The sequence below is a fragment of the Aspergillus saccharolyticus genome (assembly GCF_003184585.1).
Source record: "Aspergillus saccharolyticus JOP 1030-1 unplaced genomic scaffold BP01scaffold_40, whole genome shotgun sequence".
Taxonomy (NCBI): Eukaryota; Fungi; Ascomycota; class Eurotiomycetes; order Eurotiales; family Aspergillaceae; genus Aspergillus; species Aspergillus saccharolyticus.
This window is the reverse complement of record NW_020290650.1, coordinates 104,940-131,867: the sequence shown is the minus strand read 5'-3', so window position 1 is coordinate 131,867 and position 26,928 is coordinate 104,940. Positions and strand designations below refer to the sequence as shown.

The 26,928-nt window shown below is 50.7% G+C and overlaps 10 protein-coding genes and 1 non-coding gene across 11 annotated transcripts; 5 read left to right on the top strand and 6 right to left on the bottom strand.

Annotated features, from left to right (window-relative positions):
• Nucleotides 1-4,592: 4,592 nt before the first annotated feature.
• On the bottom strand, nucleotides 4,593-6,211 carry BP01DRAFT_368612 (spherulation-specific family 4 protein; the record flags this gene model as incomplete). The annotated part of the gene is made up of 3 exons (XM_025576510.1): nucleotides 4,593-4,916; nucleotides 5,447-5,804; nucleotides 5,988-6,211. 3 exons carry the CDS (start codon nucleotides 6,209-6,211, stop codon nucleotides 4,593-4,595), a joined length of 906 nt encoding a protein of 301 aa, XP_025427915.1.
• Nucleotides 6,194-6,862, bottom strand: BP01DRAFT_155719 (uncharacterized protein). The gene has a single exon (XM_025570663.1). It carries the CDS (start codon nucleotides 6,752-6,754, stop codon nucleotides 6,329-6,331), a length of 426 nt encoding a protein of 141 aa, XP_025427914.1. The 5' UTR covers nucleotides 6,755-6,862; the 3' UTR covers nucleotides 6,194-6,328.
• An 891-nt stretch (nucleotides 6,863-7,753) lies between these two features.
• Nucleotides 7,754-9,363, top strand: BP01DRAFT_155476 (NAD-dependent epimerase/dehydratase family protein). Its single transcript, XM_025570662.1, has one exon. It carries the CDS (start codon nucleotides 7,917-7,919, stop codon nucleotides 9,201-9,203), a length of 1,287 nt encoding a protein of 428 aa, XP_025427913.1. The 5' UTR covers nucleotides 7,754-7,916; the 3' UTR covers nucleotides 9,204-9,363.
• Nucleotides 9,364-11,012: 1,649 nt separating this feature from the next.
• BP01DRAFT_347933 (mitochondrial 54S ribosomal protein mL54) lies at nucleotides 11,013-12,412 on the top strand. The gene is made up of 2 exons (XM_025573709.1): nucleotides 11,013-11,817; nucleotides 11,924-12,412. The coding sequence occupies exons 1-2, from the start codon at nucleotides 11,334-11,336 to the stop codon at nucleotides 12,175-12,177; spliced, it is 738 nt and encodes a 245-aa protein (XP_025427912.1). The 5' UTR covers nucleotides 11,013-11,333; the 3' UTR covers nucleotides 12,178-12,412.
• On the bottom strand, nucleotides 12,413-13,482 carry BP01DRAFT_359908 (glutathione S-transferase family protein). The gene has a single exon (XM_025575790.1). The coding sequence runs from the start codon at nucleotides 13,350-13,352 to the stop codon at nucleotides 12,537-12,539; it is 816 nt and encodes a 271-aa protein (XP_025427911.1). The 5' UTR covers nucleotides 13,353-13,482; the 3' UTR covers nucleotides 12,413-12,536.
• A 350-nt stretch (nucleotides 13,483-13,832) lies between these two features.
• Nucleotides 13,833-16,147, bottom strand: BP01DRAFT_406294 (putative transporter; the record flags this gene model as incomplete). Its single annotated transcript, XM_025578766.1, has 6 exons — nucleotides 15,509-16,147; nucleotides 15,128-15,456; nucleotides 14,234-15,074; nucleotides 14,055-14,177; nucleotides 13,916-14,001; nucleotides 13,833-13,857 (listed from the first exon to the last, which is right to left on the bottom strand). The coding sequence occupies exons 1-6, from the start codon at nucleotides 15,773-15,775 to the stop codon at nucleotides 13,833-13,835; spliced, it is 1,671 nt and encodes a 556-aa protein (XP_025427910.1). The 5' UTR covers nucleotides 15,776-16,147.
• Nucleotides 16,148-16,724: 577 nt separating this feature from the next.
• Nucleotides 16,725-18,945, top strand: BP01DRAFT_359907 (TauD/TfdA dioxygenase family protein). The gene is made up of 6 exons (XM_025575789.1): nucleotides 16,725-17,425; nucleotides 17,494-17,699; nucleotides 17,771-18,225; nucleotides 18,286-18,322; nucleotides 18,378-18,511; nucleotides 18,565-18,945. The coding sequence occupies exons 1-6, from the start codon at nucleotides 17,220-17,222 to the stop codon at nucleotides 18,676-18,678; spliced, it is 1,152 nt and encodes a 383-aa protein (XP_025427909.1). The 5' UTR covers nucleotides 16,725-17,219; the 3' UTR covers nucleotides 18,679-18,945.
• A 176-nt stretch (nucleotides 18,946-19,121) lies between these two features.
• Nucleotides 19,122-19,715, top strand: BP01DRAFT_385950 (uncharacterized protein; the record flags this gene model as incomplete). The annotated part of the gene is made up of 1 exon (XM_025577644.1): nucleotides 19,122-19,715. The coding sequence occupies one exon, from the start codon at nucleotides 19,122-19,124 to the stop codon at nucleotides 19,713-19,715; it is 594 nt and encodes a 197-aa protein (XP_025427908.1).
• Nucleotides 19,716-20,856: 1,141 nt separating this feature from the next.
• On the top strand, nucleotides 20,857-20,928 carry BP01DRAFT_t268. Its single transcript has one exon. It is a non-coding gene; the product is annotated as a tRNA-Arg (tRNA).
• Nucleotides 20,929-21,655: 727 nt separating this feature from the next.
• Nucleotides 21,656-23,398, bottom strand: BP01DRAFT_155350 (glycoside hydrolase family 16 protein). The gene is made up of 2 exons (XM_025570661.1): nucleotides 22,471-23,398; nucleotides 21,656-22,407 (listed from the first exon to the last, which is right to left on the bottom strand). The coding sequence occupies exons 1-2, from the start codon at nucleotides 23,265-23,267 to the stop codon at nucleotides 22,110-22,112; spliced, it is 1,095 nt and encodes a 364-aa protein (XP_025427907.1). The 5' UTR covers nucleotides 23,268-23,398; the 3' UTR covers nucleotides 21,656-22,109.
• A 1,550-nt stretch (nucleotides 23,399-24,948) lies between these two features.
• BP01DRAFT_359904 (uncharacterized protein) lies at nucleotides 24,949-25,754 on the bottom strand. Its single transcript, XM_025575788.1, has 2 exons — nucleotides 25,673-25,754; nucleotides 24,949-25,555 (listed from the first exon to the last, which is right to left on the bottom strand). Exons 1-2 carry the CDS (start codon nucleotides 25,673-25,675, stop codon nucleotides 25,262-25,264), a joined length of 297 nt encoding a protein of 98 aa, XP_025427906.1. The 5' UTR covers nucleotides 25,676-25,754; the 3' UTR covers nucleotides 24,949-25,261.
• Nucleotides 25,755-26,928: the final 1,174 nt, after the last annotated feature.

Sequence of the window (26,928 nt, the reverse complement as noted above, 5' to 3'; positions counted from 1 at the left end):
TGGGTGCTAGCTGTTGCTCAGATCGGTGGCGTGGCAATCCTGGGTAGTAGATACAGGATATGCATACAGCTAAAGGGAGCCCGTACACAAATCTTGCCCAATGGAATGGAATGATCGGTCAGCGATCTAGCTCAAGTTTTGATAGAGTTAGGATCCTGGTTGAGTTGTGAATCGTACGGTCCTTTGCTTGTTAGCGGCCTTTGCTTTTTCAGCTTGTTCTCACTCTCAATCTCAACCCTGCCTGCCTCTCTTCTGCCGTCATCCTCAAATTTGGGACCTAGTCACCAATCCACTTTTCCAGGAATAGCGAGGGAAACGTGGGTTTCCCGCTCATCTGAATCAACGGCTGTTCCTGAATCGCAGACTTGATTTACTGGATTGAGTTTGGTGTGCCTTGTTCCTGAACCCTAATCTCCAACTTATGGGTATCTGATCCACACTGAGATGAAATGCCGAGGGAACAACATCTCCTGGTTTGGCCAGATCGGGAAGATGATCGACCGGCGTGCCAAGAGGGGGTCTTTGGGGTGGATCTTGGCCAGACCCTCCAGGCACGAATCCTCCGTCCATGTTTTTGACGCCACTAAGTCTGTTTAGTTTCCAGTCGCCCGTGCGCTGGTTCGCATCGGAGATGATGCCCATTTTGTTCTGCTCGCCTGTGCAAACAGCTGGGGAGGGAACTCTGGATGAGGGCGAAGAGCACCGATGAGCGAGTGCGGCTAGGCATCGGCTTGGCAGATGATTTCAAATCAGTGGTGTTGGACCGAGTGCTTGAAAGTGTATGCAACTAAATCCTATCGGTCAGTGCATGGTCGTCACGGTCTTGGCTATGGAGGGGGTAGCGTCAGAGACGGCAGGCTGCAGAACTGATCTCTCACCCTCAAGTCAGTCACTCACTGACACTGACACTGACACTGACAGCCTCTCTTCCCATTCCGTGGTGAGACTGCCGTTGTAGCAGGTTGAATGTTCTGCTCCATGCCTTGTCAGACAAGTTGTAGAGATAGAGGTTTCTGATTTATGCTTAATTGAGGGTGTTAACATAACAGTTGACCCTTGGGCAGTTTCAGCCGAGTTTCCCTTCCAAGGTCCTTCCTTGATTTTCTCTGCGGGAAGATGCCTCAGGAACCGAATACGTTAGCGCCTGGGTCCCGCCTCAGGTGCGACCTTCCCTGTCAGGCAGGGTATTCCTTCTACCGTACACTCTACAATAACTCCTCACAAACCTGCTTCACAGCTACACTAGACGATGATCTGTCTTTCTGCTTAATTCAATCTTCACTTTACTTAACGCACTCTACTCCGTAGTCTCGGAGACGAGCAGTCCATAGGCCATCCAACTCGAAAACGGGTCCCAAATGGTCGCACCGGCCAAGTCTATAACCCTTTTTTTCCGGTCCCTCGGGCCTTCCTTGCCAGATACTCCCTGAGATGCTGGCTTCATCTCTCAAGGTCCCACCGCCGATTGTGTATACTCGAAAGAACCCTCCCTCGCAGCTCTCCGCCGGAGCTGGTCCGATTCAGATCTCATGCCGCTTCTTCGAATCCCGTGCGATCGGCGGTGGAGCTAGCCTAGCTTAACTCCTAAATTTCCATCGGCAAGCTGACAGCCGGAGCGATTTGCAACCCTTTGAGAATCACTTGCGTGCGGCCTTGTTGGAACGAGAGCATCTTTTATTTTACTAACATTGTTTCAGCAGTACCTGTAGAGGTCAGTGTTTGTCATGGGACGATATCATTCACTTGGAGTCAAGGCGAGTTAGTGTAACGTACCCTCAGGTACCCGGATCGCGAGGAGAGACAAAGAATCATGAGGAATTTACTCCGAAGGTGACATGACTGAGGATATCACGAGACTTGCTCGTGTTCTACACTCGTCAGTGCGGTCCGCCTTCAGTTCACAAAGGAAAGCAGTTATTACAGTACTGCATTACGCTTCAGCTAAGCTCAAACGCTCTTTACCCCCCGACATACGATGATCGGTGAATCGTCGGGCTCGGGATGCGAGGAAGACGCGGAGAATATGCTGGATGACATCCGATCTCAAAGACCGCGACTCTATAAATAAAACCCCGCTTCAATCCCTACTGTACAGCGTCATCTTGGCCTGTACCGCACACCCAGTAGAAGGACATGGATGATACATGCTCGTTATGTATGTCTGACTAGGACCCCGTCCCGGACCAACGAGCGGAGATTTTTGCGCTTGTAACCTCCAACCGGCTTGGAAGCCCACGGTGTACATCCGACCACCCTGCAGGGTACATCCTGCACATTTCCCATGGATGGAGACAAGTTCACCATACCGGTGTTACTTCTTACCTCCGCAATTTGACTGACCCTCTCACCTCCGTCATTCCCGACTACATCAGCTTGCACTTGCCAATACCTCAATCTAACAGGAGCTTGTGGAACAAGTCATCTCATCTACAGGTCAAATGATCAAGTCTCCATTGCGGGATACTGCATCGAGCTCTCCGACTGGCTTGGCAGTCCGGCTCATCACGACAGGTGCTACCAGCTTTCTGTCTTTCATTATACACCATTCCGCATGGTCTCTCCTCGGATCGCCGCTGTCGGAAAAACCCAGCCAACCAGCCCTACTAGGATGCACGGTCACGAACACCTGGCATACCCACTCTTGCTACATGTTCGATCTCGGTACAATTAGCTGGACCCATCCTGGGAACCACGATTGCAAGGTCACTAGTCTGCTATAGTTCCCACAACATTGCAGCGCTTGACCCCGAGACCGGGACTCTGAAACTACAATGTGATTGGGCCATGGTAAATTTGCCACTGAATCGTTCTCACCAGTTCTTCTATGATCATGCAACAAGTTCAGGCCACTGTTCATCCCCCCTGACCACAGCTCGAGGCGGAATCAACCCGAATGCTTCTCACGTAACACAGAACGTTCTATGGCATGATATAATCTCCGGCTTCACATATCTAGAAGCGTACGTAAATATCTAGCAGTACTTATATGCAAGGTACTCCGTATGAGACACTCCCAGTCTCAGATCAGGAGTACCGGCCGATGTGGACCAGGTAATACACCCGTTCCCAATTCTGAGGATTGGCCATTATCTTGCAACCATACGCATAAGGCACCATTGCCAAGGACATCTCATGCTCTGGGCAGCAAGTATTTCTGATTCCTAAGGTTCAAATTCGGAGAGGCGCACGCAAGCGACTTCAACACCTCTCAGCCACTGCACATTCATTCCACCCCCCGTGGCCCCGGCTGATCTCTGCTTAGTCTAGACTGCTGGAACCCTTCGACAGCATGCAAGTGCATTTCGAACTCAACTCATAGCCTCACACTCTTGGAGCCCCGCACAGCCCCTTAGGGTGGTCTCTGCAGGTCACTAGCACCTTAGCATGCACCTAGTCCAATCTGCTCTGCTTCCGTCATGGGCTCAGTCACCCTCGCTCTTCACTTTACCGGGTAAGGCCAAGACCGGCCGGTGAGATTCCCAATACGGCCCTAGCCAGTTGGGTTCAATGTCCGTCTTGCTGTCTCTTTTCTGCCACTTTGGGACGAAAAGCAGAGCAGCGATACCATCATAGGTGCTGTACCTACCAGGTAGATGCATAGATCGGTTGGTGCTAGACCCAAAGAGGCTAGGTGTATAGACATGGCGCTAGAACTAGTTAAGCGCCCGAGCCTTTTTCAAATCTTTCTCGTTCTGACCTACTGTGGAGTCCGCCTTGAAAATTACCGTTACTTACTCTATCCCCGAAAGGCTAACCATCCTTCGTGCATAGCAGGACGGACGGATGGGCGGGGCGAACGTCACGTAAATACATCGTACTCGAAAATCCGAACCCAAAAAAGGGGAACCAGCAACGGCATCCGTACCTGCCGTTTGCCCTGACTTCTTACATTCCAAGGGCGAGGGAGGGGAGAGAGGTTGTAGGGTTTATGTTTAGAAACTGATCAATCGAAACCCCCCCCCCCCACAAATCCAGGGACCCAATAGGAGAATTGTTGATCGATTTCCCTGACTTGGTTGTCTTATTTTTGCAAGCCGCTCTGTGGTCCTTTCTTGTGTTTGTTAGTTGGTTTGTTTTTTTTATTCTGCCTGAATGCCATGCAGGGCTAGCTAGCAAGAATTCCTGGTTTAGTTCGGGAAAATGAAGAAAGAAAAAAGCTCGAATGCTGCCTGAATATCCAGCCGTGTATGTACTATATTACATCAGGATTAGTGGAAATTCCAGTCTGTTATGCTGCTGACATTCGTCCAGAAATTGAGTTTCCGCTTCTCGCTTTGCGCTCGTAAATACGTCATTCACATCTATAATCAAACAATCCAGGACAACCAATGCGCTCGTGTACTATATACGTTGCCAGCTTCATTCCATTCATCCAAATGAGTAATGTAGCCAGTAGTGATCCTATTATGTGATAAAGAAAGAAAACGAAAGAAGACACCTAAACATGGAAAATAGGGAAAGCGATGTATATACTACTACCAGAGTTGGCCGCCAAATGTATACGCGAAGAAGAAAAGATTCAAAGAATCAATTAATAGCAAGACTAGACCATTCTTTCCAGCCGTCACATCACAGTGCTTGTCAAGAACAGCTCAGGACTTCGCCATCAGATCGACGAATTGCTCCCATTGGCTTCCGAAGCTAGCATAGTAGTTGGTGTCGAGATGGGTGATGAACATCTCATCCGCGACCTTGCGCACCTGCTTCACCAGGTTGCGGAAGGACGAGCCCTCGACGCTGGAAGGCACTGAATGCACGACCGCCGTGAGCTGCTGGCGCGTGCTGTTGGGGATCTGCTCGAAGAGCTTAGCTCCCTGGCGGTCGAGGAAGGTCTGGTAGGTCGCTTCGAAGACGACGGTCGAATCAGCTGTGCTCAGGTACCGGGAGTCAGGGATCACGCCGGGATTGTGAACGACCTGGACAACAAGCGGCGAAAATTGTGATGTCAGCCCAAAAGAAGAACAAGAGATGTCAGTGGTAGCGATATCAATGAAGGGTACGGAAGGACCAGATCGGCTGGGCTAGGCTAAACTAAAGCTCGAGCCGAAGCTGGCAAATAGCCGAGTTTCTTTCTCTCCTCTTTCCGCTTCATCTTCCTCCATGGAGGAAACAGCAGAGAACAGTCTTAATGGCGATCCGGTCCGGACCAGATGGTAGTTCGGGATACAAAGAAACATAGGGAAGGGGGGGAAAGGAGATTGCATAATGAGTTGTCGACATATTTTCCTTCCATGGAAAGAGGGGGAGAAAAAATCATCCAGCGGGCAAAAAAAATTATACCCTTGAGCAAGGAAAATCATAAAGGAGTGGAGCCGTTTCCGAAATACCGAAAAACGGAACTTTTTTGGGTAGGTAAGTTGAGTAAAAAACCATGTATGTGGAGGTGGAAGGGCCCGCCGGCATGGTAATGAAAAATACGGGAGAAAGGAAACGTCTCAAAACGTACATAATTATCCGGCCCAAGGCCTGAATGATTCTTCACCACCGCAGTCAGCTCCTGGAGATATGCCAAGGTGCTCGCATCGTATTGCTGAGGCGTTTCATCAAAGAATATGCCCCGAACCGCAAGCTTGGGGTTGGAACTGTTGGTCGGCCAGGCCGCATAGGTCTCGATGTCGCGGCGCACCAACGAGATGTTGCGATTGGCATACGTGGTAGCGACATAACCTAGTAGACGAACATTGTCATAGGAGGCGAGCTTAGGGACCTCTCGGGTATAGTTGGCGTCAGGCAACGCATTGGGCCCAGGGCCACTACCGGGGTTGACCACCACCGTGAAGTTGACATCGGGATGCGTAGAGACCCTGTGGCGCTTAGCTGAGTACGCCATACATCGAGGTTACCCGTATCATGCCACGGGGTGAACCAGCATGGACCAGGGAAAGAGTCTGTATGGTTGGCTGGGGGGGGTTAAAGAGGGGAGGAAAATGGGACTAGGGGGGGGGGGATGGGCGCTCAAAGAAGCATGAAGACCGGAGAAAACGTACACTTTTTCTAGCGGATCCCAGGCTCCGGGAGCAGGATACACATAGAGCGGCACAAATACCGAAGCTTTAGGACCCATGCTGTTCTTTTTGTGAAGAGTGACCACGACGGCTGGTGGAATGACAACGGCGAGGATGGCGATGAAAACAAAGACAGCGAAAATCACTCGTGAACGAGTGCTGGGGAGACAGCGGCGGTCTCTCACGTGTTTTTCTTGCCCCATCATGATGGATCACAGGAGGGAAGAATAGTTCAGACTTGAAACCGTGCGCACCAGATGGCGGGGCGATCCAGTCTAGTATTGGGAAGAGTGGATAGTGGCTAATAGCAGTCTAGCAGTGAATTAGTTAGTTGATACTTGGTAGTTAGCGGATGTGGGCTGGAGTGGGCTGCTCCATAGCGGAGTCGCGCCAGAATCCGGGCCTTGAAGGACTAGAATGAAGTAGCTAGTAGTCAGCCTTCTGAACGTAACTAAATGAAATTGATGATGAGTGAGACAATTGAGTGAATGAGACAGACAGAGAGAGAGAGAGAGTAAAAGTAAGGGAAAGAATATTGTTGGGAAGAGGGGAAATGAAGGTAGATGAAAAGCAAAGAATAAAAAAAAAAAAAATACTGCAAGTAAAGCACCAAAACCCCGAAATAGAGCGCGGCAGGGTTTCGTCCATGCAGTAACAGCAGCAGCAGCAGCAGCAGCAGCAGCAATAGAGCAGCAAGAGCAAGCAGCAACAGCCAGCAGCGGTACTCCGTAGTTACTGCTAAATCCCATACTGTACTGTTGGTTCTTGTGCTGTCTGTCTCTCTCTCTCTCTCTCTCTCTCTCTTGTCTGTCCCAGTTTATTGGGACAATTCCTATTTCTGGCTTTTGCCCCTACTTCCTCCCCTCCCCCTCCCCCCCAAAATTACTTGCTTTCTTTCTTTCTTCCCCATAAGTTCATATTTTTTTTAAACTTACCCTACTCTGAAGTGGAGTTCCCCTCTGATTGGTCTGGTCTCCCCTCGTTCCTTCGTACTCTGGTACTCTGTTGTTTCGAGTCGGCGGATATCCGATGATGTATGATGTATGATGTACTCGAGACTGCTGTTGCTCTTCCACGGACTCAGACTCTTGCTATTCTTGCTGCAAGTCTCAGTGAAGGTGTCTAGAGTTCGATCGAAGAGTCCAGTTCCAGTGTCATCAATAACTATAATAATAATCAAACAAAAAATAAAAGGAGAAAATTAACAACCAAAAAAAAAAAAAAAAACAAACCTGAAGGCTAAGTCAAACAGATTCACTCACTCTCTCACACTGATTCAATCAGTCCGTCAGCCTTCTAGGCCCGATTACTCCATCCCAATAAGATCTCTTGCTGACATCGTCGACTCTTTATATTTGCTTTTTTTCCCTTGCTCTCTTTCTCTCTTGTCTTCTGCCTCCTCCAGATCCTCTGGTCCCCATCGTTCGCTCCCACCGATTCCGATCCAATTTATTTTATTCCTTTTTTTTCCTCTTCCTTCCTCTTTTTCTATTTTTTTATAATTGATAATTTTCTCTTTCGCCATCTGCCTCATACTTCTCGTCTGACTTCCTGTCTCTGATATCCATTCGCTTCGCATGGCCATGTTCCCTGGTTGTAAATAAGCAAGTCACCGATCACGATTTCTTCGCCCAACTCAGCTGGCCAGATTCAGCAGTGGTTACATCGGAGAACCATCGCATAGGGCCGCCACTCGTTCTTCCAAAGGAGTATAAGATTTGTGGACTCCTGTCTCTGATCAGATCAGATCCTCTTCGGAGTCACCCGCCATCATCAAACCCTCGCTCGAATCAAAAAGTCCTTCACTTCCTTGTCATTATCTGATCCAAAGCTTCCCTTTTCTGCTTCACCCTTCCAAGTTGTACTTCCACATCTTCCGCTACCACACCCCCTCCTGCTCAATCGCCAATTATGGAGAGCCCTCGACAGTCTGATGCAAGCACTCCAGTGGAGCCCAATTCCCCGGGCTTCGTGGATACGCCGGCGACGCAGTCATCCGTGTTGTTTGATGGCAATCTTGAAGAGTTGCTGCGCAACTTTCCCCTTGATCAGTACATCCTCGTGACAGGGGGTCTCGGGTTCATCGGAAGTCACACAACATTGGAGCTACTCAAAGCCAATTATAATGTAATCGTGATCGACAATCTCAGCAACTCCTTCGAGAACGTCTTCGACCGCATCAAGCAGCTGGCGTCCAAGCATCATGAGCAACAAGGAACATGCATGCCCTCCTTGCAGTTGCACGCTCATGACTTCCGGGATACTGTTGCTCTCCGCGAGCTTCTCGATCAGTATCAGGCCCCGTCCCGTTGGGGTTCCCCCAGGTCCAAGATCGCTGGCGTCATCCATTTCGCTGCTTACAAAGCAGTGGAAGAGAGCATCCGCAACCCTCTGAAGTACTATGCAAATAACGTTAGTGGTCTCATTGACTTTGCCACCACCCTGGGTGACTATGGCATCAAGACCTTCATCTTCTCTTCATCTGCCACTGTCTATGGCACACTAGCAACCTCCGGTCTGCCGCTGAAAGAGGAACTTTGTGTCCACAAAGAGGAAACCTTCCAGGACCACAATGGATCTGAGCAACTCGTCAAGCCCGGGTGCACCGGCATCACCAACCCATATGGCCGCACCAAGTGGATCTGTGAGGCCATCTTGGCCGATCTCGCGGCCTCCGACCCAGAATGGACCATCGTGGCTCTTCGGTATTTCAACCCCATCGGCTGCGATGAGTCCGGTCTCCTTGGCGAGGACCCACGCCAAATACCTACCAATCTCCTCCCGGTCGTTGTGAAGGTCATGACGGGGCAGTATGCGGAGCTGCAAATGTTCGGCACCGACTGGGACACCGAGGACGGAACAGCCGTCCGCGACTTCATTCACGTCACCGATCTCGCCCGAGGGCACATCGCTGCCCTCAGTGCCGCCAATGGGGGCAAGCTAGTTGAGAACTTCCGTACCTTCAACTTGGGTACGGGACGCGGTCACTCGGTGATGGAGGTTGTGAACACCATGGAAAGCGTGTCTTCTAAGCCTATTCCCCGAAAAGCAGCCGGGCGTCGTGCCGGCGATGTTGGCTCGTGTGTCGCAGTGGCCACTAGGTCACAGAACGAGCTCGAGTGGAAAACTGAGAAGACGCTGAAAGACGCGTGTGTGAGCCTGTGTAATTTCCTTAATGTCAGTGGCCTCTCTTCATAGGCTTTAATCATGTTTTAATCATCGTGTTTCATCTATGTGGCGCTTGGTATGGGTTTTCTTATTTCACGACTCTCGAATGTTATCCTGTGACTGTCATAATTTCTTCTTGGTTGGCTTTTTTTCTACCGTATATCCCCCTCACCTTAATTCTTGTTCGTGCTTTTCCACGGCCTGAAGCAGCTCATGGTATCTTGCATGATAGACACAAACGCATTCGCTATAATCATTCCAAACCTTCAGTATGCATCTGAGTCACTGTACTGCACATTTCACTTGGTCGCCAAAGGGGACTGAGGGATCATCGTCGAACATGGGGCGAGTCATGTCCCTAAATGAATGACATAAGCAGATTTGTGCCTTGTGTCGCTTGATAGACCCGACATGTGCTCGAGATCGCCGCAAGACATTAGCATGCTACCAGTGTATGAAGTGGCTTTCATAAATGAAGCACGTGTCAACGTTGAAACATGCATGTATCCTGATACTGCTGTCGACAAGCATAAGAGACGCATAGGCGAGCAGAGATGGAGACCTTGGACGACGATGGAGGAAGAAGGAGGGGGGTGAAGGAAGCAAGACAATCATAAGAGCGACAACAGTGGATGTTCGGCTAATAATTAGTCAGACTGCCTGTCAATTTCTCGTTTCCCCAAGATGCAGTCTATGCAGGTCATCTCTGTTCTTTATATGTTGAGAGCCGACGCAGTCAAGCAAGGAAGGGATCCCAGGAGAGGCTATCACCTTCTTATCAGAAGTTCGAAGCTAGATAACACCGCTCACACGATCATCCCGGAGATGAACTTTAGAGACTAGCGCTGACGGGGAGAATCTGTAGGAACCAATAGAAGGCTTAGCAGATAGACAAGCAATATGAGAATACAGCAAAGATTGCGTAGCCTGCCTTAGCTTTGCTCGTCGTTTCCAGTAATGTGCTTCTTTCTGAGCGGAGTTGCAGGCCTTGACAAGACGCCACAGGTATAGACGGCAACTGACACGCATGGGATGCGAGTGATAATGCACGAGGTATAAGGAACTTCGGCATGGCATGATGTCGGGTTCCTGCAATGCTCGTTGACATTTCCTATGTGGTCGCTATCGGCAGGGAAGTCCAGGATCATTTGCGGAAGTTGTCCGCGAAGGACCAGCTGTGACATAACGGGACTGCTGACCGATTAAGGCTTGTAATAGCTCTTCAGTAGAGATGTAGCATCTTATCGACAGGCATCTAGCCATTATTGGCATGGGTGTCAGTTTTTACTGCCGCAGACGAACCTGGCCGGAATCCACTCGGCACATGCGCGGATACCTTATCCGTCGGATGTCACGTTAGACCTCATGGTTATATGCATGAAACCTTTCTGTTGCAGCTGTAGCAGAAAATAGATCTCAGAGAGAGTGTCCTGTGCATGGTGCAACTTTAATGAAGCATGTGTATTTGAAAATGCCGTGGACATGATATCATATATCCCCGCATCAAGCATTTCATTGGAGAGATTGAGGATTAGGATACTATGATCTCGTGTAGTGAAAATGTAGGAGTATACTGAGCAGAAAGAAGTAAATTCATAATTTACTTTGAGGCAGAATGATGTGTTCTGTAGTGGTATCATCAAGCATTTGCATCCTGAGAAGGTCTGAGTTGAAGTTGAAGTATATTCACCATTGAGCCGTAGGCTCCAGATCCGGTTATCGCCAAGCTCGTGCTTAGTCACTAGCATCACATGACATTAAGATGGTCTCGCCATGGCCGCTGAGAGATGAGCCACGCGTGGTTCACCTTTCCTCTTGGTCTTCTAGGAGATTCCCTAAATCCGGGTAGTTTGAAGGTGCTACTAACTACCAGCATGGACAGCTTAGGCGGAGGAGTTGACGGGACTCGGCGCACCTCCAGATGTTGAGCGATACGGTCACGTGTCCGCTCACCTCCGGCTTGGCATCAAATTCATGCCGCAGTTTTCTTGATAGAGCACTGCGTATAGGTCGGCGAGATCCCATTACCCGGCATTCGAGTCAGCGTGCACGACATTCACCGGAACTGAGAAAGGCAGAATTCGAGCCCCACGGCGTCAAACATTTCCACAACAAACTTGTCTTGATCACCACCGGAATCTGCCATTCCTCCGCCCCAAAATGATCTGCCAACGATGCCGGACCGGCATCCTGTCTCGCTTCCAGCAGCAGACCGTTACGTCGTCTGCCCTGGCCGGCGCACGCCAGCTTTTATTCCCTATCCAGCGGACTCAGTTCCGCAACTACAGTGAGGGCAAGCCCACCGTGTCCGCCGCACCGCCGCCGCCCAAGCCTCGACAGCCTGGCGTGAGCGATGTGACCGTCCCGTCCGCCGTCTCTTCCGCCACCCCTGGAGTATCGCAACCATTGAGCACCCCCACGGACGGCGTCCACTCCGATGTCCATCCCGGAAAGCCCCGGAAGGCCGAAGTGAAGCGCCCCGCGAGTATCTGCGTCGCTGGAACGAAAATGAACGGCCTCAACTACTTCAAGAACAAGCCCGATGTGGTCGCTCTGGAGGACTCGGAGTATCCCGACTGGCTCTGGGGATTGTTGGATGAGAAAAAGAAGGGCAAGGCCGAACAGGGCGGCGTTGACCCAAGCAGTACGTGCTTTCCCTCAGTCCATGTCCGCGTTGTTTTGCACACGGCATAGTTTTGGTGGTTAATGAGTTCCCTCGGCTAACGCAAATCTGCTTCTTCCATTGACAGCTCTGAACAAGAAGCAGCGCAAGCGCTACGAGAAGAAGATGGCTGCGCGCGCCGCGACCCTCCCTCCCGTCATCCCCATCCACGAACACGCCACCGATATCACCCCCGCCCCCTACAACCGCGGCCAGGCCGAGACCGAAGATTCGCTAGCTGTTGCCGCCGAGAGTATCGAGAAGCGGACCGAAATCACCAGAAGCGCGAGAGACGCACGGAGAAAGGCCATCAGAGAGGCCAACTTCCTGCGCGGGCTGTAAATTATACTTGTGTGTCATTTATTTGGGGCGATTTGCGAATTTTCTCCGTGGGGCGCTGTCTCTTTATGTTTGGACCGAGTACTGTCCAGACCACGACTCACACTTGTTACAGTATTGACAACCCGAGCAAAGGGCGGGGAGGCTGCATCATGCAGAGGAGACATATTCTGATTTGTACTTCATATTCTCATTTCCCTTATCATGTACTATCTTGCAAGAACCAGGCGCGAAATGGAATGCTCTTCTTATTTCACCTTACCCGCTATTACAGGCCCCAGGCGCACTCAAATACTCCTATTCTTCCCCAGACCTCTGACTCAAACCCACCAGCGTCAAGCCTCCCCCCCTTCCCATCAACCTCAATGAGGGATTATCCAGTCTGCCTCGCTCTTCTCCTCCCCCTGCCCGTCCACCCACGGCAAACACGCCTCCCACAGCGCCCTGACCTCCCCAGTACCCACCCCCAACATCTCCTCCCACACCATCTTATCTATCCTCTCAAACCACGCCAAAACCGCCACTACCAAGAAATCCGCATACCCGGGCGTGTTCCCCTCAAAAAACGGTCCGCCAGCCTTGTTAGCGCGCCCCCGCAGCATCATCACAAGCACAGCCATATCCCGCTTCATAGCAGCGACCGCCCGCTCAATTTCCTGGGGATCACGCGGCCGGACCTCGGAGAGCGGCTTGCCGAACTGCGCGGAGCGGGTCTTGATGAAGTACTCGCGGCCGCGCGGGTCGAGGAAGTCGGCGACGCGGGGCACGACCAGCGGGACAGCGTGAATCCAGACGGCGCCCATGAGCTTGCTGACCGCGAGGGCGAGCGCGTAGCTGGCATCGCCGGACGGGAACAGCGACGGGGTTCCCGGGAAGGCCTCCTCAAGGTGCGTGGCGATGGCGAACGAGTCCATCAGCGTGCCGGACGGGTGTTTGGGGAGGCTGGCCGGGTGGCAGATGGCGGGCAGCGTATAGGGGCGGCCTTCGGGCTGCGGAGCCACCCCCATGTGCGAGAGGAGCGGCGCGATGTCCGGGTACGATATGAAGGTCTGCGTGTAGGGAAGGCCCTTGTAGTTGAGGACCATGCGGGTCTTGATTGTGTTGGGCGACCATGACCGGGCGGCGCCGGTGAGGGTCGACTTTATGTCGAAGAAGTGGATAGGTGTGGAGGTTGACATAGTGAATAGGTATCCTTCTCTGGCTTTTGCTTTGATGGGTGGACAGTAAGCACGATGTCTCTCGCGGGTTGGGCAGTAGACAACTACAGTAGTCACTTTTGTTTTGTAACTATGCCGGATATGACGCGGCGAAAGGCATGCCATGGTGGGGAAAGTCATCTATGATTTATCAGCTTTCGGTTCCTCCCCGCTTAGCCTAACGGCTCTACTAATCAGCTATTGCTTGATTCGTCCTACTCAAGCGAACTGTACTAGGTAGTTAGTGGTAATTTGAATGACTTCTCTGACCATTGCTACATTACATGTCAAAAGTAAAGCTATACATGACGTAGACCAGAGGAAATTCTGCATATGAGACGCTGTTCTATCCTTCATCAATTTTTAGATCATTAAGTCCTCCGAGAGTTGGTGCAACCGCTCAAAGCAGAGGATTCATAAGTACTGTAGGTGGTTCGTAAAATATGAGAAATAGTGGATGCTTTAATGGGTAAAGCGGAAGTCAAGACTGCGTTTCAATTAGAACCAAAGTCGGCTTAGAAGAGGAAAAAGGCTATAAGTCTTACCGTTTGTTTCCAAGATCTTTATTGGCGATGTCCGCCAGGTATGCCTCTCGCTCGCTGCTGGACATGGCGTCCCATATCGCTGCTCTCTGTCTGAAATAAGATATTAGTGTTGGACTGGATGGGTTGATCGCTAAACCACATACTTGTTGCGCCGTACGTAGTAGAGCTTGGCCCCAATGAACACAAGAATGCTCCACGCGGCAATGGCAATCAGCACCTTATTGCCAGTGCGGTAGTATGGCTTGTCTTTCGCTTGGTAGATCTGAAAGAAAGGTTAGTTGACCTCTACCGCAGAGGGAGGGAGACGAAAGTACTTACTTGACTGCCGATGATATTAGACACTTGCACCATCATATTGTAAACAGCGCTAGCGACCGTCCGCGTCCGAACCGAGCCTGCATTTCTGGACGTCATGGCGACAATGATGGCATGGACATAGGGCGCGCCAATCAGCAGCACGAGAATGGCCCATCGTCCCCACGTGCTGGCATTGTCCGGCAGGGCTACCAGTGCAATGAGCAAAACCAAGCACCAAAACTCCATGACGAGGCCAAGCAGCAACCGCTGATTGAAGCGCTCCGAGATCCAAGTCCAGAAGAGAAGATTGATAATGAAAATGACATAGGCAGGAATGGTTAGAAGGTTCGTCTGGAAGGTACCATAGCCAAGAGACTTGAGCTCCAGAGTGATGTAGTTCGTTGCAGGTGTGTTGGGGATCATCCATGTCAAACCGACCAGATAGATCGGCCACATATCATAGTCGCAGAGAGCTGTCCAGAGCATCTTGAGTGATACAGCTTGCCGATTGTGCATGCTTCCCTTGCTGGGGTCGTCACGCAGCACGCGATTGACGAGAATCTTCTCCTCGCGCTCGTTGAACCAGCCGTCCTTTCCTCGAAAACCGCCCTTAGTCTGTGTCGGTGATGCGGGCATCCAGAAGATAGCGATGATTCCGATTACCCCAGTGATCAGACCCTCGAATGCGAAGAGATACCGCCAGCCGCCTCTGCCATCAGAATCGTGAATTCGAAGGAACCCAACGGCCAAAAAAGCGCTAACAATGGCAGTAGCTTCGTAGGAGACCCAAAAATAGCTTAGCCTGACTGGCAGCTCTTTGGATTTGTAGAAAAAGGACAGAAAGAGGATTGTGTCGGCAATGCTGGGAATGATATTAGCCGACATTCGTCAAGTTCAGACCTAAGATCAACTCACAATCCACCTTCTAGGCATCCCAAGAGAGCACGGCAGATGAAGTAGCCAGTCTTATTCTTCAAGAAGGCCTGGCATGCAGCAACCAAGCTCCATGAAACCATTTGAAACGGAATCCAGCGGTCTGGCCCGACCTTTTTGGACAGCAACTGGGACGGCAGCTCGGAGAACAAGAATGTGAGAAGGAAGATAGTCTGTCCGTTGTTGTAGTCATTCGTGTTCATCCCCAGATCCTCAAGCATGGTATCGGAATTAGCCTGGACGACATTGCCTCTGTCAAGCTGGAGCGCGAAGAACGTCACGCATGCAAATGTGCAAATCCGCCAGTCAATCTGTCTCTTTTTAGCCCGATGCGTGTATTGAAGGTGCGGTGTTGGGGCTCACCTTTCGTATAAGGGCTTTCTCTTCATCTTCTGTCCACTCGAAGTAGGGGTCCCAACGATGGATGCCTTCATACTCTGGGATAGGCTTGTAGTAGCGAGGATCCTCCGAGGTGTCGAACGCAGCGCCCCCTTTTACCCTCTGCACAGCAGAGATTTCGAGAGAAGAAGTTGACGAGCCCGACCCAATTGCTGTGGCGGGCGTCTTCTTGGTGTCATCGCCCGCGGAGGCTGTGTCCACGGGGATATCGTGGACGTGATCCGAGCCCATTTTGCCAATGGAGATAACCTGATTGCTAGAGGCAAGAAACGGTTGCTCGGTCTTTTTGACAGTTAAAGATATTTCGAAGGATCTCGCAGGTCAGACTGAGCTTTTTGATATGCTACATCGCGAAGCAGGCAAATCCACAGCTTCATCACGCAATCTCTGGGCAAAGAGTAGGCAGATAGGCTAGCTACTAGCTGATATTCTGTGGAAAGATTGACGTGGCCAATCATCGCATGACCGTAATGCTTCAAGCATAGTCAGGATATTTCGGGCGATAGGCGATGGAGCGAGATATCGTGTGGCAGAATACTAAGCCAGCCATGGCGTCGAGGTCAGAGTGTCAAGCTGTGGAGAATGATACAAATCTCCAAGCAGTGCAGTCTCATCGGGTCTCAAGAGGGTGATCACGCAAAGGAAGCATAAGTGACGTTATGGGGAACAAGTCAGAACAGAAGATTGTAGTTCTGCTAGTGCGATCTCCGCTGCGGTAATGATAGACGGTGGCTTTTTCTGCTTCCGCAATTTCACCATCACACTGGTCGATGGTGATATGTTTTGCCTGCGTTATGACAACATCTGCGTCTATGCTGATTGGAAGCCTAATTGCAAGTACTGCAATGCTTCAAACTGCACGATGTAAGTTTCTGCGAACTGGTAAAGGTCAATCTCAAGTCAATAAACTGAAAGTCAAGCAAAGTGCGAGCGATAATTAACGCCGGGGGGGGTGGGGCTATGTTGTCTCTAATCTAGCACCACAACGCGGAAAATTCCCAGACCAAACAGAATACTGTGAAATCAATTCCTCTTCTCACACGAGGGCGATCTCCACGAATGGGTTGTGGGGCTCGATGGGGTTTGAGCTTGTTTGAGCCTTGGAGGGGTTGAGTTGCGCCAGGGACCATCGCTATCACGCCATGCTGCACTAAACCACGCTTGCCTCAACCAGCGTCAAGCAGTCAACCATGTGGAACGTGGTGTCGCCCTCAACACTGCTAGAGTGTTACGAATACACTGCTTAGTTGTGTACGAATGTTTACGCAGCACTCGAGTCAGTCCAATAGGTACAACTTAACCTTTCGCGAGGGTTTCTATCTATACGACAATCACTGCCAAATCAGAGACACCAACAATCGACCATTACGCCACTTTCAAGATTATCTGATCAACGCCCGTCTTCTCTCCTCGAGACGAGCACGGAGTTCATTATGTCGTTATCATTTGAAACCTTGTTCCCAACCTTGTCCCTGCATCCCTTGTGAGCCAGCAAGTACCGGATTTCCACTCGGTTATGCATACCCCGCAGGGATTGCGTGACGGCGCACCAAGTCATCGTAAGAGGAGTGATGATTATATATGAGTATGTCAGATAAACGATATCTTCCTTGACCCAAATCTGTTGTACGGAGGAGCAAACCAAAGCTAGTTTCTTGTGCTCTAAACCAACATCATGGCACCATCTATCACCGAGACCGCCACCATCTCCCTGCGGGCGAAGCCTGTGTCCGGGTTGAAGACAGATTCGGGTTACAACAAGGAGAACTCGATCGGATATGCAGAGGTCTATAAGCATGACGGAGAAGTCAAAGGCACAGAGAAGCAGCCGCCCGCGACGTTCCCGAACTACCTCCCTGTTTGGGACAACGAGACAGAAAGGTTCGTCCTCAACCCCTAAACCCATCCATCCATCCCTGCCTCGGCTTACCCCAAACTAACCCTCGCAGATATCCTCCTCTCCAACCATTTGAGCACTATGATCACGGCAAGGATGCGGATCTCTCTTTTCCGGATCTTTTGCCCAAGGACAAAGTCCATATTGACGACCTCACTCCCACAATTGGCAGCGAAGTGCGTGGCATCCAGCTGAGCCAGCTGACCAAGGAAGGCAAAGACCAGTTGGCTCGATTCGTTGCCCAACGGAAGGTTGTGGGTAAGCGGTAACCCTCGGTTCAGTGATTCACTATCCTGCCCTTCCATATACTAATGCTGGGACTCGTTCAGCCTTCCGTGACCAGGACTTTGCGCATCTTCCCATCGACAAAGCCCTCGAATGGGGTGGCTACTTCGGCCGGCACCATATTCATCAGACATCTGGAGCTCCCAAGGGCTATCCGGAGATTCACCTCGTTCACCGCGGAGCTGATGACACGAGTGGTGCCGACTTTCTGGCGACACATACCAACTCCATTACTTGGCACTCTGATGTAACGTTCGAGAGGCAGCCCCCTGGTACGACGTTCCTGTACCTCTTGGATGGGCCTTCCACTGGAGGCGACACCTTGTTCGTGGATATGGCACAGGCTTATCGGCGCCTCTCGCCGGAGTTCCGGAAGAGGCTGCACGGGCTGAAGGCAGTTCACTCTGGTATTGAGCAGGTTAACAACAGCCTGAACAAGGGCGGTATTGCACGACGGGATCCAATCACGTCGGAGCATCCTATTGTTCGAACTCATCCCGTAAGTTGACTTGAGGAATGCTGAAGTAGAGAAATCCACTGGTACTAATCTGCCATTTAGGTCACTGGAGAGAAGGCCTTGTTCGTCAACCCACAGTGTGAGTTACAAGTCCTAACAAACCATGCAAGAAGTGTCGCCTGACAAGCCCTCAGTCACCCGCTACATCGTCGGATACAAAAAGGAAGAGTCAGACTTCCTCCTGAAGTTTCTCTATGACCATATCGCGCTATCTGCAGACATTCAAACACGGGTGCGCTGGCGCCCTAACACAGTTGTCGTTTGGGATGTAAGTATCTCCAGAGTACTGTATACAGGGAGGATAGGGACTGACTATGATAGAACCGGGTGGCCGCGCATAGTGCACTCTTCGACTGGGCGGATGGCCAAAGACGCCACCTCGCCAGAATCACGCCACAGGCTGAAGCTCCTTTTGAGACCCCTTTTGATGGATAAGTGATATCAAGTGGACGTGATAGGCATAGCTTGACATATTTCCAATCTCTTGCGAGACTTAGCTAGCAGGACTCTGAGTCGTCAAGAGAAATACGCCTTCGCTTGACACATGCATTTCGAATACCACGTCCTCCGCAGGAGACTTGCATTGATTTCTTCACACATTTGGACGGCACGTGGTTTGAGTAGGGTCTAGAGCCTGAGTATCATGGCACTTATTCCTCTCGGAGAATGCAGTTCCAGCGATGACCTCACGTAGGAACAAACATCTCAATCTCATTTGCTCACTACCGACAACCTTTTCCTTTTCCCATTCTCAACCTTGTATCACCCACCTTTACGCACACGCACGTATCTCAAATCTCACTATCATCTTTACTGCCAACCTCCTGTTCCATCTGCATTGTTTCCGTCAAAAGATATCATCACCAACACCCCCCATCATGTCCAACTACGCTCAAAATGCAGCTCAACCCCGAACTCGGGCCCATCGAGGCCCCCAACGCAACCGCGCCATGAATCACAACAGCGTCGACGGAAGCGGCAGCAGTAGCACCCCCACCTCCACCATCGCGACAACTGCAACCACCGTCCGACAACAGCAGGATTCGCATATCTCCACCAACCTCTGTAGACTAGAAGTCGAGCTCAACACCCTCTACCAACAGACTTCCGACTGCATCACTACTCTCAACCAGGAGAACGCCATCCTCAGCCAACAGGTTAAGAACCTCATTCAAGCATCGGAATCGCAGAGAAACGAGCTCGCAGTCCTGCGCCACGAGACGCAGCGCCTTGCCCTCCAGGCAGAAGATGTCAACTCTATCGTCCAAGAGCTGGCTCATCTGCCGACCGCGGTGGGCCATCAGCTCGAGTATATTCATCAAGAACTAAAGTCATTGCGTGAATGGGTCGAGGAGATTGACCGACGCCCCAATGATCACCTCTTCGAATTTCTCAGGGGTATGGACCCCGATTCTTCGCCGACAACGAACGGCTTCAGTGCGGAGAGTGGTTCGGGTTATCTGCCGATGTGATTTGATTTGAGCGGGGCGTCTTCTTTGTTGGGAAGAGTAAATTGGCATGAGCCGGGTAATTTAGGGGCCTGTTGCTATTTTGTTCTTGGGGCTCTAGATCGGCGTTTGGTACGGTCTTGCTACTATATTATCGCTCGTTGAGCGATGCTTGCTTAGCGGTGGTGTTCTGGCTGCTTGAAATATAATAATGGTGTTTGCTTTGCTTCAGTTTTGGAAGTGTCACTAGTGACTATACGGATGTAGACTATTCCTCGAGTTGTAGGGAGGCTTAGTAGAGGGTGATGTTATCTCTGATAACACTAGTTATGGGGGTTATGTAGTATGGGTCAATATCCATCCTATTGTCCTCTTTCCCGTGATAGGCCTTCTTCCCCTCCATCAATATTCCTCTTTCCTTCTCTGGTGGGGTGGATAGTGCTACATAATGCTTTTACAATGCCGGTTATTAGACTTTTCTTGCAGTGTGTCATACTAGTACGGAACACGCCCAGATGACATCTTTGTACGTGTCAGTTTACAGTCAGATTGATAGTCAAGGATGAGCTATACTGTCACTTTCAAAAGGCACAGTAAGTCTAAAATCTTGGATACTCATACTTTCCGGGTCTGACCTGTGACTACCGGCGGAAAAAAAGGACCTGAATCATAAAGCTAACTAGCCTTCGATCGCACGTCGTCTTTTTCTCTACCTGGAATGATGACCACATCGTGACTAGTAACTACGGGACTCGGGATGCCGCAAGCCTTCTTTGTGACTCACCCAACCCAAACCCCCCCCTGCCCGGCTAGCGTTCAATCTGCTTCAACCTACTAGGGAGAGTCTGTTCATCGACTTTCGTTTGTAACTAAGTAGAAGGACATACATACCTCGACTTGCCTTGAATACGTACGAGGATCAGATACTAAATCCTTGACTCCAAAGGTGCATCCCACCAGAGAAACCTGAAGGCAAATTCAATGCCCAGTAGCAAATAGCTGCCAGACTTTTGGGGCTTACATCAACGTAAATCCGTCTGTTAGTTACGCACGCACAGGGTGAGAAGGTTGGTAACGTGCATACACAATCCAGGAGCCATATCAATCGCTAGTCCTAAAAGTAATTTGGTCATGATGATATAAAGAAGGAAACACCTTAACAACTGGTCTCGTGGCGCAATGGTAGCGCATTAGTTTCCGGTACTAGAGGTTGTGCGTTCGAGTCGCACCGGGATCGTTTTTTTAGGTGCTTCTTCGTTTGGGTCTTACTCAACGTATCGATTCCGTCCGAGCCGGATCACTTCTTTCCAGCCAGTTGTGCGCTTCAGCTAGCACGTTGATTCATAGTATCTTTTTTGGCCTACAGGGATGATGACGGTCGATCATCTAGACATCGAGCACCTTGAGCCTCCCTGTTCCAGCAGGACTGCCCCAGGGTTCATCTCAGACAAGGTAATGGCGCTGGCTTATCGATCTGTCGTCGCCGGCCCCTACACTCACGAGTTACACCAGTGTCGCAGCTCTGCTACACCCTAAGCGGTTCAGCCCGTCATCCCGCCGGCTCAGCTGACAGGTAAGCCCGTTCCAACAGTCTCTTGCGATCTAGATAATCTGAGGTCAGGTCGTAGCATGGGCATGGCCCCGCCCTGGCCCCGGTGGTCCGATCTGGGGGCCCGAGGCGTTGCTCACTTCGGTGGAGGAGGGGCCCGCCGGCACCAGCATGAGGAGGATATATCGTGTGTATGATATTGGTAGAAAGTTGCCAGGATGTAAGAGGGATTGGGGCGTGAGGATGTACAGTAGACCCAATTAAATATACCGTCAGGACGTAAGATGACTTCAAGATATTTCAGCCAGGCCAGACCCGGATATAGGTAGGAGATAACAGGAGTTGGAAGTCTATTCAGGTCTATCAGAAATTGACGAGTAGGGTCCACAATAGCTTGCGCCTATACAAAGCCTTGCGCGTCCATGGAGAAGAGTGAAGAAAATGGCATGGCTTGTTCAGACCACACGCAACATAGATTCATATATACAGGAAGTAGTAAAGAGTTGTTGACGTCGTGGGCCTTGATGGGTCGAAGAGGGCAATGTAAATGAACCAGAATAAGGAGAATGGAGAACCGTCGCAAAAGTGTACAGGATGAAAAGAAACAAAATAGGGACCAAGAAAGGTCCGGGAAGTTCGTGGCAGGAATAGATGCACCCTCGCCAGTAGCTTCAAAGGACAAGAAACGGCTCGCACGCAACCTTGGCCAGCAAAGCAGCAGCGAGGCTGGTCCGTATTGTCGACCGGGGCGGCAAGGCGCGCACCAACCCTTGCATACGGAGCCGAACGCGATGGAGTGTGCAGTAAGTAAACCTTCATTTGAGTCGTCGAACAGAGGGAGTCATTTGTTTCAGATGACTGGGGCTGGGCTATGCTACCGGTTTGTAGCCCGATCGACTTCTCCATTCTGTCTGTTTCCAAGTTTCCTGGAAGGTGTCCATCTCTGTCCGCTCGCTGTTCCACTTGGCGTCGTCCAATGCATGCTCGAGACGACCCTTCTTGCGCTGGCGCACGAAGAAGAGAATGAAAGCGGCAAGGAGCATGGCTCCAACCGCTGCAGAACCAGCGTAAACACCGATTTTAGCCCCAGTAGGCAATTCAGCCCATTTCTGAGCCAAGGTCTTTTCGGGCGCCTTGTTCAACTCCTCCGCAACCGTCGAATTACCACTAGGATTCCGAGTTAGTACTCCATGGTGGAAGTGTTCCATTGGCCTTGGCAGGAGAACTTACGTGACGACCTTGATGCTTTCCCAAGAACCCGTATGGTTGGTATACTCGTATTCCTTTCCGCTGTGGAAGTCCTGCACACGGACCTTCTGGACAACCATATTGTACGGGCCGGCAGTGTAGTTGATCTCTCCACCCGCCCACTCAATGGTGCCCAGGGGTTCGCTAGGATCACCACCTGGCCAGATACCATAGCGGAGCGTGCAGGGAGTCTGCGGGTAGTTTTTGCCGTCCAACGCATCCTCATACTTCAGTGTCCGCACCAATTGCCCATCGATCCACCACTCCAGTTTTTCAGCGGTCCAGTAGGTAGTGTAGTTGTGAAATTCGGTGTCGGCGTTGGGGACATAGTGAAAGCCTCCGCGGTCAAAGGACGTGTCGTTACCCTTGCCGAAGTAGTTGGACTGGACCGAGCTGGTGTTGTAGCCTACCCATTCCCAGTCGATCTCGTCGAGGTCATCGGACTCCAACACAATACTGCTGATCACACCGCCACCTTTAGCCATCTTCACCCAGGACTCAACCACGCCGAAGAAGATGTAGAAGGTCGACTTGATGGTGGGCGAGTCCAGCTTCTTGGCGATGGTGAAGTTCGCGCCGGCATCGGTGATGGCGATATGACCATTTGTGGTTTCCCAAATCTTGGAATCGAGCGTTTGGTTGAATTGCCAGGAGAACGATGTGCCCAGTGCGGGATCTGATGGACATGTACTGTTGAGGGGGTTGCAGGTGGTCGAGGTCTGTGCAGCAACTAGGTATATCTGGGCCACAAGAAGGGCCAGGATGTTAAGGAAAGACATTTTGGACGGTAACGCCCTTCAGGGTCACCACAGTCTCCAGCAATCGAGGAAGAACTTTCCCCTTGGTATTGTAAAGATCGTATCTCGCTGAGCGGAGGCGAGTCAGGACAACTGCGGGTCTCACAGGCTTGCTTCCTGGCAAGATAAGGCGTTGACCAAGGGGGCGTTTCTGACAGTGCACCCGGAATTGTCTGAACGTTTCGAAAAAGGTCCGAAAGGAGAGAGAACGATAGCCTGAGGAGGGGGTTTAAAGGGAGCGTCTCAAATCTCAAAAGAATGGCAGTGCGATCGAGTCGCACGAGGGGATTGGGAGACCACCCACAAGAAGGGATGAATGGAAAGAGGGACTGAAAACTGATGCGATGCGGAGGAAGAACGGACAAGAGAGGGGAAGAAAAGAGACAAGATCTATAACGGCGAGTGCTTTTTCCTTTAATCACTTACTAACCCACCCCAATTACGATGACTACGAGACCAATTTTTTTGCTCTTTGTGGTCCGATCATAATAGTTTGGATTAACACTGATTTCTTTATTTATAACTCCGAGTTGGACACACCGACAAAAGCGCATGTTTCTCTTCAATGTCACTAGTTTTTGGCCCTAATCATTCAGGGGCTGCTCGAAACAGGAAATCACCCGACTCATGAGGAGGAGACTAATCCTGGCTGGGCTTGGTATGCCACAAATCTACCCTGGTTCGGCTGGTTAGCGTGGTCCCTGGCCCTGGCACTAGTCTGTATACAGTATAGTGCCCTGCAGCTCGGATTGTTCCCTGAGCGAAAATGATTGGATGAGACGGGGCAGAAGATAAATCGGTAGGCCAATCAGGGCTTTCTTTCAAGAGAACAAGGGGTTCACTGTTTGATGGCAGGGACCCTGAGATGGATGCTGAGATGCTGTGGGAGAACAGGAGAGTACGGAGACTCAGTACGGAAAAACATGATACGCGCAACGCAGCTGCAGCAAACCGAACTAATTGAGAGGATCATCAGCAAGCTGGAATGGTACTCACGACTGAGGTCCTCCTTACCACAGAACACGGGAAGAACCAACTCCGTGCATCGTACCTGCCGCACTGTCAAACTCCAGGACCTTGCATTCCCCGATGCCTGAGGCACATATAACTACTCCACAGATTCCCAAGGAAAATCAAACTGTTCACACAATAAATCACATGCACAACAAATGGCTTGGATTTTCACTCTTCCTGACTATTTCTGGCACTGCTGGAGAGGATCCATCATTGGTCTCAGTTCAGCGCATTGTCTTGAGTTTGCTGATTGGTTGGTGGCAAGTCAATCAGGTCTGCGGCACACTCACGGCCACTGGATATCAACCCGCGAGGGGAGAGAAAAAAGGGGGGGCAAACAAGGGCATGGGAGCAGAGTTCTCCAACATTGTTTGAGATTGTTTTCGCATCCACACACACACAATCAATCTTCCCTTCGCCCCCTCAAAACCCCGCAACCAACGGTTTGTTCGATCTCCCAGAGCCAAGGGCAGGGAACGTAACTGCAGCTCAATTCGAAACATGGAGAAAGTCGGTGCAGCCAGAATTATGCCAAGCCATGCCCGCCACTCCTCATGACGGTATGAACAGATGTTCATCTGAAAGGACCACACTTGACAGGGCACATTGTTAATGTCACTGCCCTTAGGATGAGCACATTAGATTGCTTCGACACGAACGTCTAATTTCCAGTACCAAATTCCCCACTCGGCCCAGATAGGCAGATAGTTATAAAGACCAAGAAGGATAAATTTGGAAAATAACGGAACCGTCCCACTAGGCGCAAAAGAACCAAGAACACCACAACTTTGCAGATCAACTGACAAAGTTCATGATTTAGGTCGGATGGTTGGCGTTGCAGGAATTTGATTATATAAGGGTCATAACGGCATGAAGCTATAGGTGATATCACTCCCAACAGAAAAACGTCCCCTCACTTGCAAATCTCCTCTTCTTTTCCGCTGCTTCCCGCCTTCTCCCACTCAACTAAGATAGACTTTCGCCGGTCTCCGCACTGAGCTCCTCGGTTTCTCGACATAGTAGTATGATGGGCTCCGTCGCTGCCGGTGACAATGGCGCGCGCGGTTGGTAGGCAAGTTGGTCTCGCCATAATCGGGCTCACTTTCCATTTCATGATTCATTGCGCATAACTTCCACAGCCAGAGCAGTAGAAGGGTCCCTGCCATTGTACCCAAGACAATGCCTGCGATGCCACCGCCGGAGATGGAGTTGGGGCAATTGGAGTCATCTCGACTCTGGAGAAGGTGGATTGGTGCCTGAGGAAGAACAGAGAAAGAAATCAGGTGTCAATTTCAACATTTTGATCCACCCTCGGAAGACGCGGGCCGCCGCGCACAAACAAAAGATCCACGGAACAACAAGACTCGACTTACCATGGGTGAGTTGTTAAGTATGTTGTATTGTACAGTACCTCTCGATGGTCAATTGCAGGGCTGCCGGGAGAAAACAGAAGGGGGACGGGGGATGAGAATGACCATATATCATCATCGGCTTCTTCAACTACAATTTCTTCACCAAAATCTCCTTCCAAACTTCCCGCGCGGCTGGTGTGAACCATTGACGTCAACCGTACGTCTTGTGCCTTGAATACCCCTCCTCCATCCTCCTCTCACGAAGTCGCTTGGCTTCTGGATCCTGATTGATGCCGTCCACGGGCGGGCGGATATGCTTATCCTTTCGATTGCCTGCCAATAGGATAGACTGCATGCATCTTCCCTGCACAGAGTGTTGTTCACGAGGCATGACATGAAAGAGCTTGTCACTTCACGCGTGTGTGGAGATGACGCAGGATGCCTCGCTTCGCATTATTGGCCAGATCTCGGACTGACTCGTAGTGCGTAATAATGCTTTGCGCCTTGATTTTGAAGAGCGAAGTCCATGTACTACTAAAAAGATATGTGTCAATCGCGCAGTTTCGAGGGCTTGGATCTCAATTTTGCTGCTGCGCTTCCCCGCATCAGCAAAGCGGAATTCTACCTCATATCAGCGTCGCTCTGAGATGCCACAGTATGTCTGATTGTCTTACAAAAGTTACACGGTAGTGCAGTCCGACAAGGTTCCGTCAAATTCTAGACAGCTTTCATTTTCTACCTCGATTATCATTTAGATTCTTGTATTAGAGCTAAATAGTGGTCTGGCCCACTTTCCCTCCAAGCAGCCCGGAGCGCGGGGTAGTCACGCACAGAGCGGGTGTACAGAAAGATAGAGGGATGTCTCCAGTAACTTAAAGGATAAAAAACGACTGGGAAGAAGGAAGAAGTCATTGCACTTCCACCTCTCCGTCTTTCACTTCATGGTCCTTACAGCACTTTTCCCCTCATGCCCAATGGCTGGGAGTTCGAATTCATACGGCCGGAACTATCGGCAGAGGAGGAGATTCGCAAAGAGACCAACAATTTATGCATGTGAGCCTATCTGTACCGCTTCTGTTGCTGAACAGAAATAAAGTCTGACGTGCTCATCGATAATTCCAGGAAATATGGACCCCCCGTGCCACGCGAGCGCCAAGATCCCCGACTCGGTCGGATTATGAAATTCGCCAATGGCGCGCATCGATAGAAGCTTGGACTACTACTTAGAGCCAGCTAAAAGTTCCGCGGCTGATGGACTGTGTTGGATTTTATTTCGA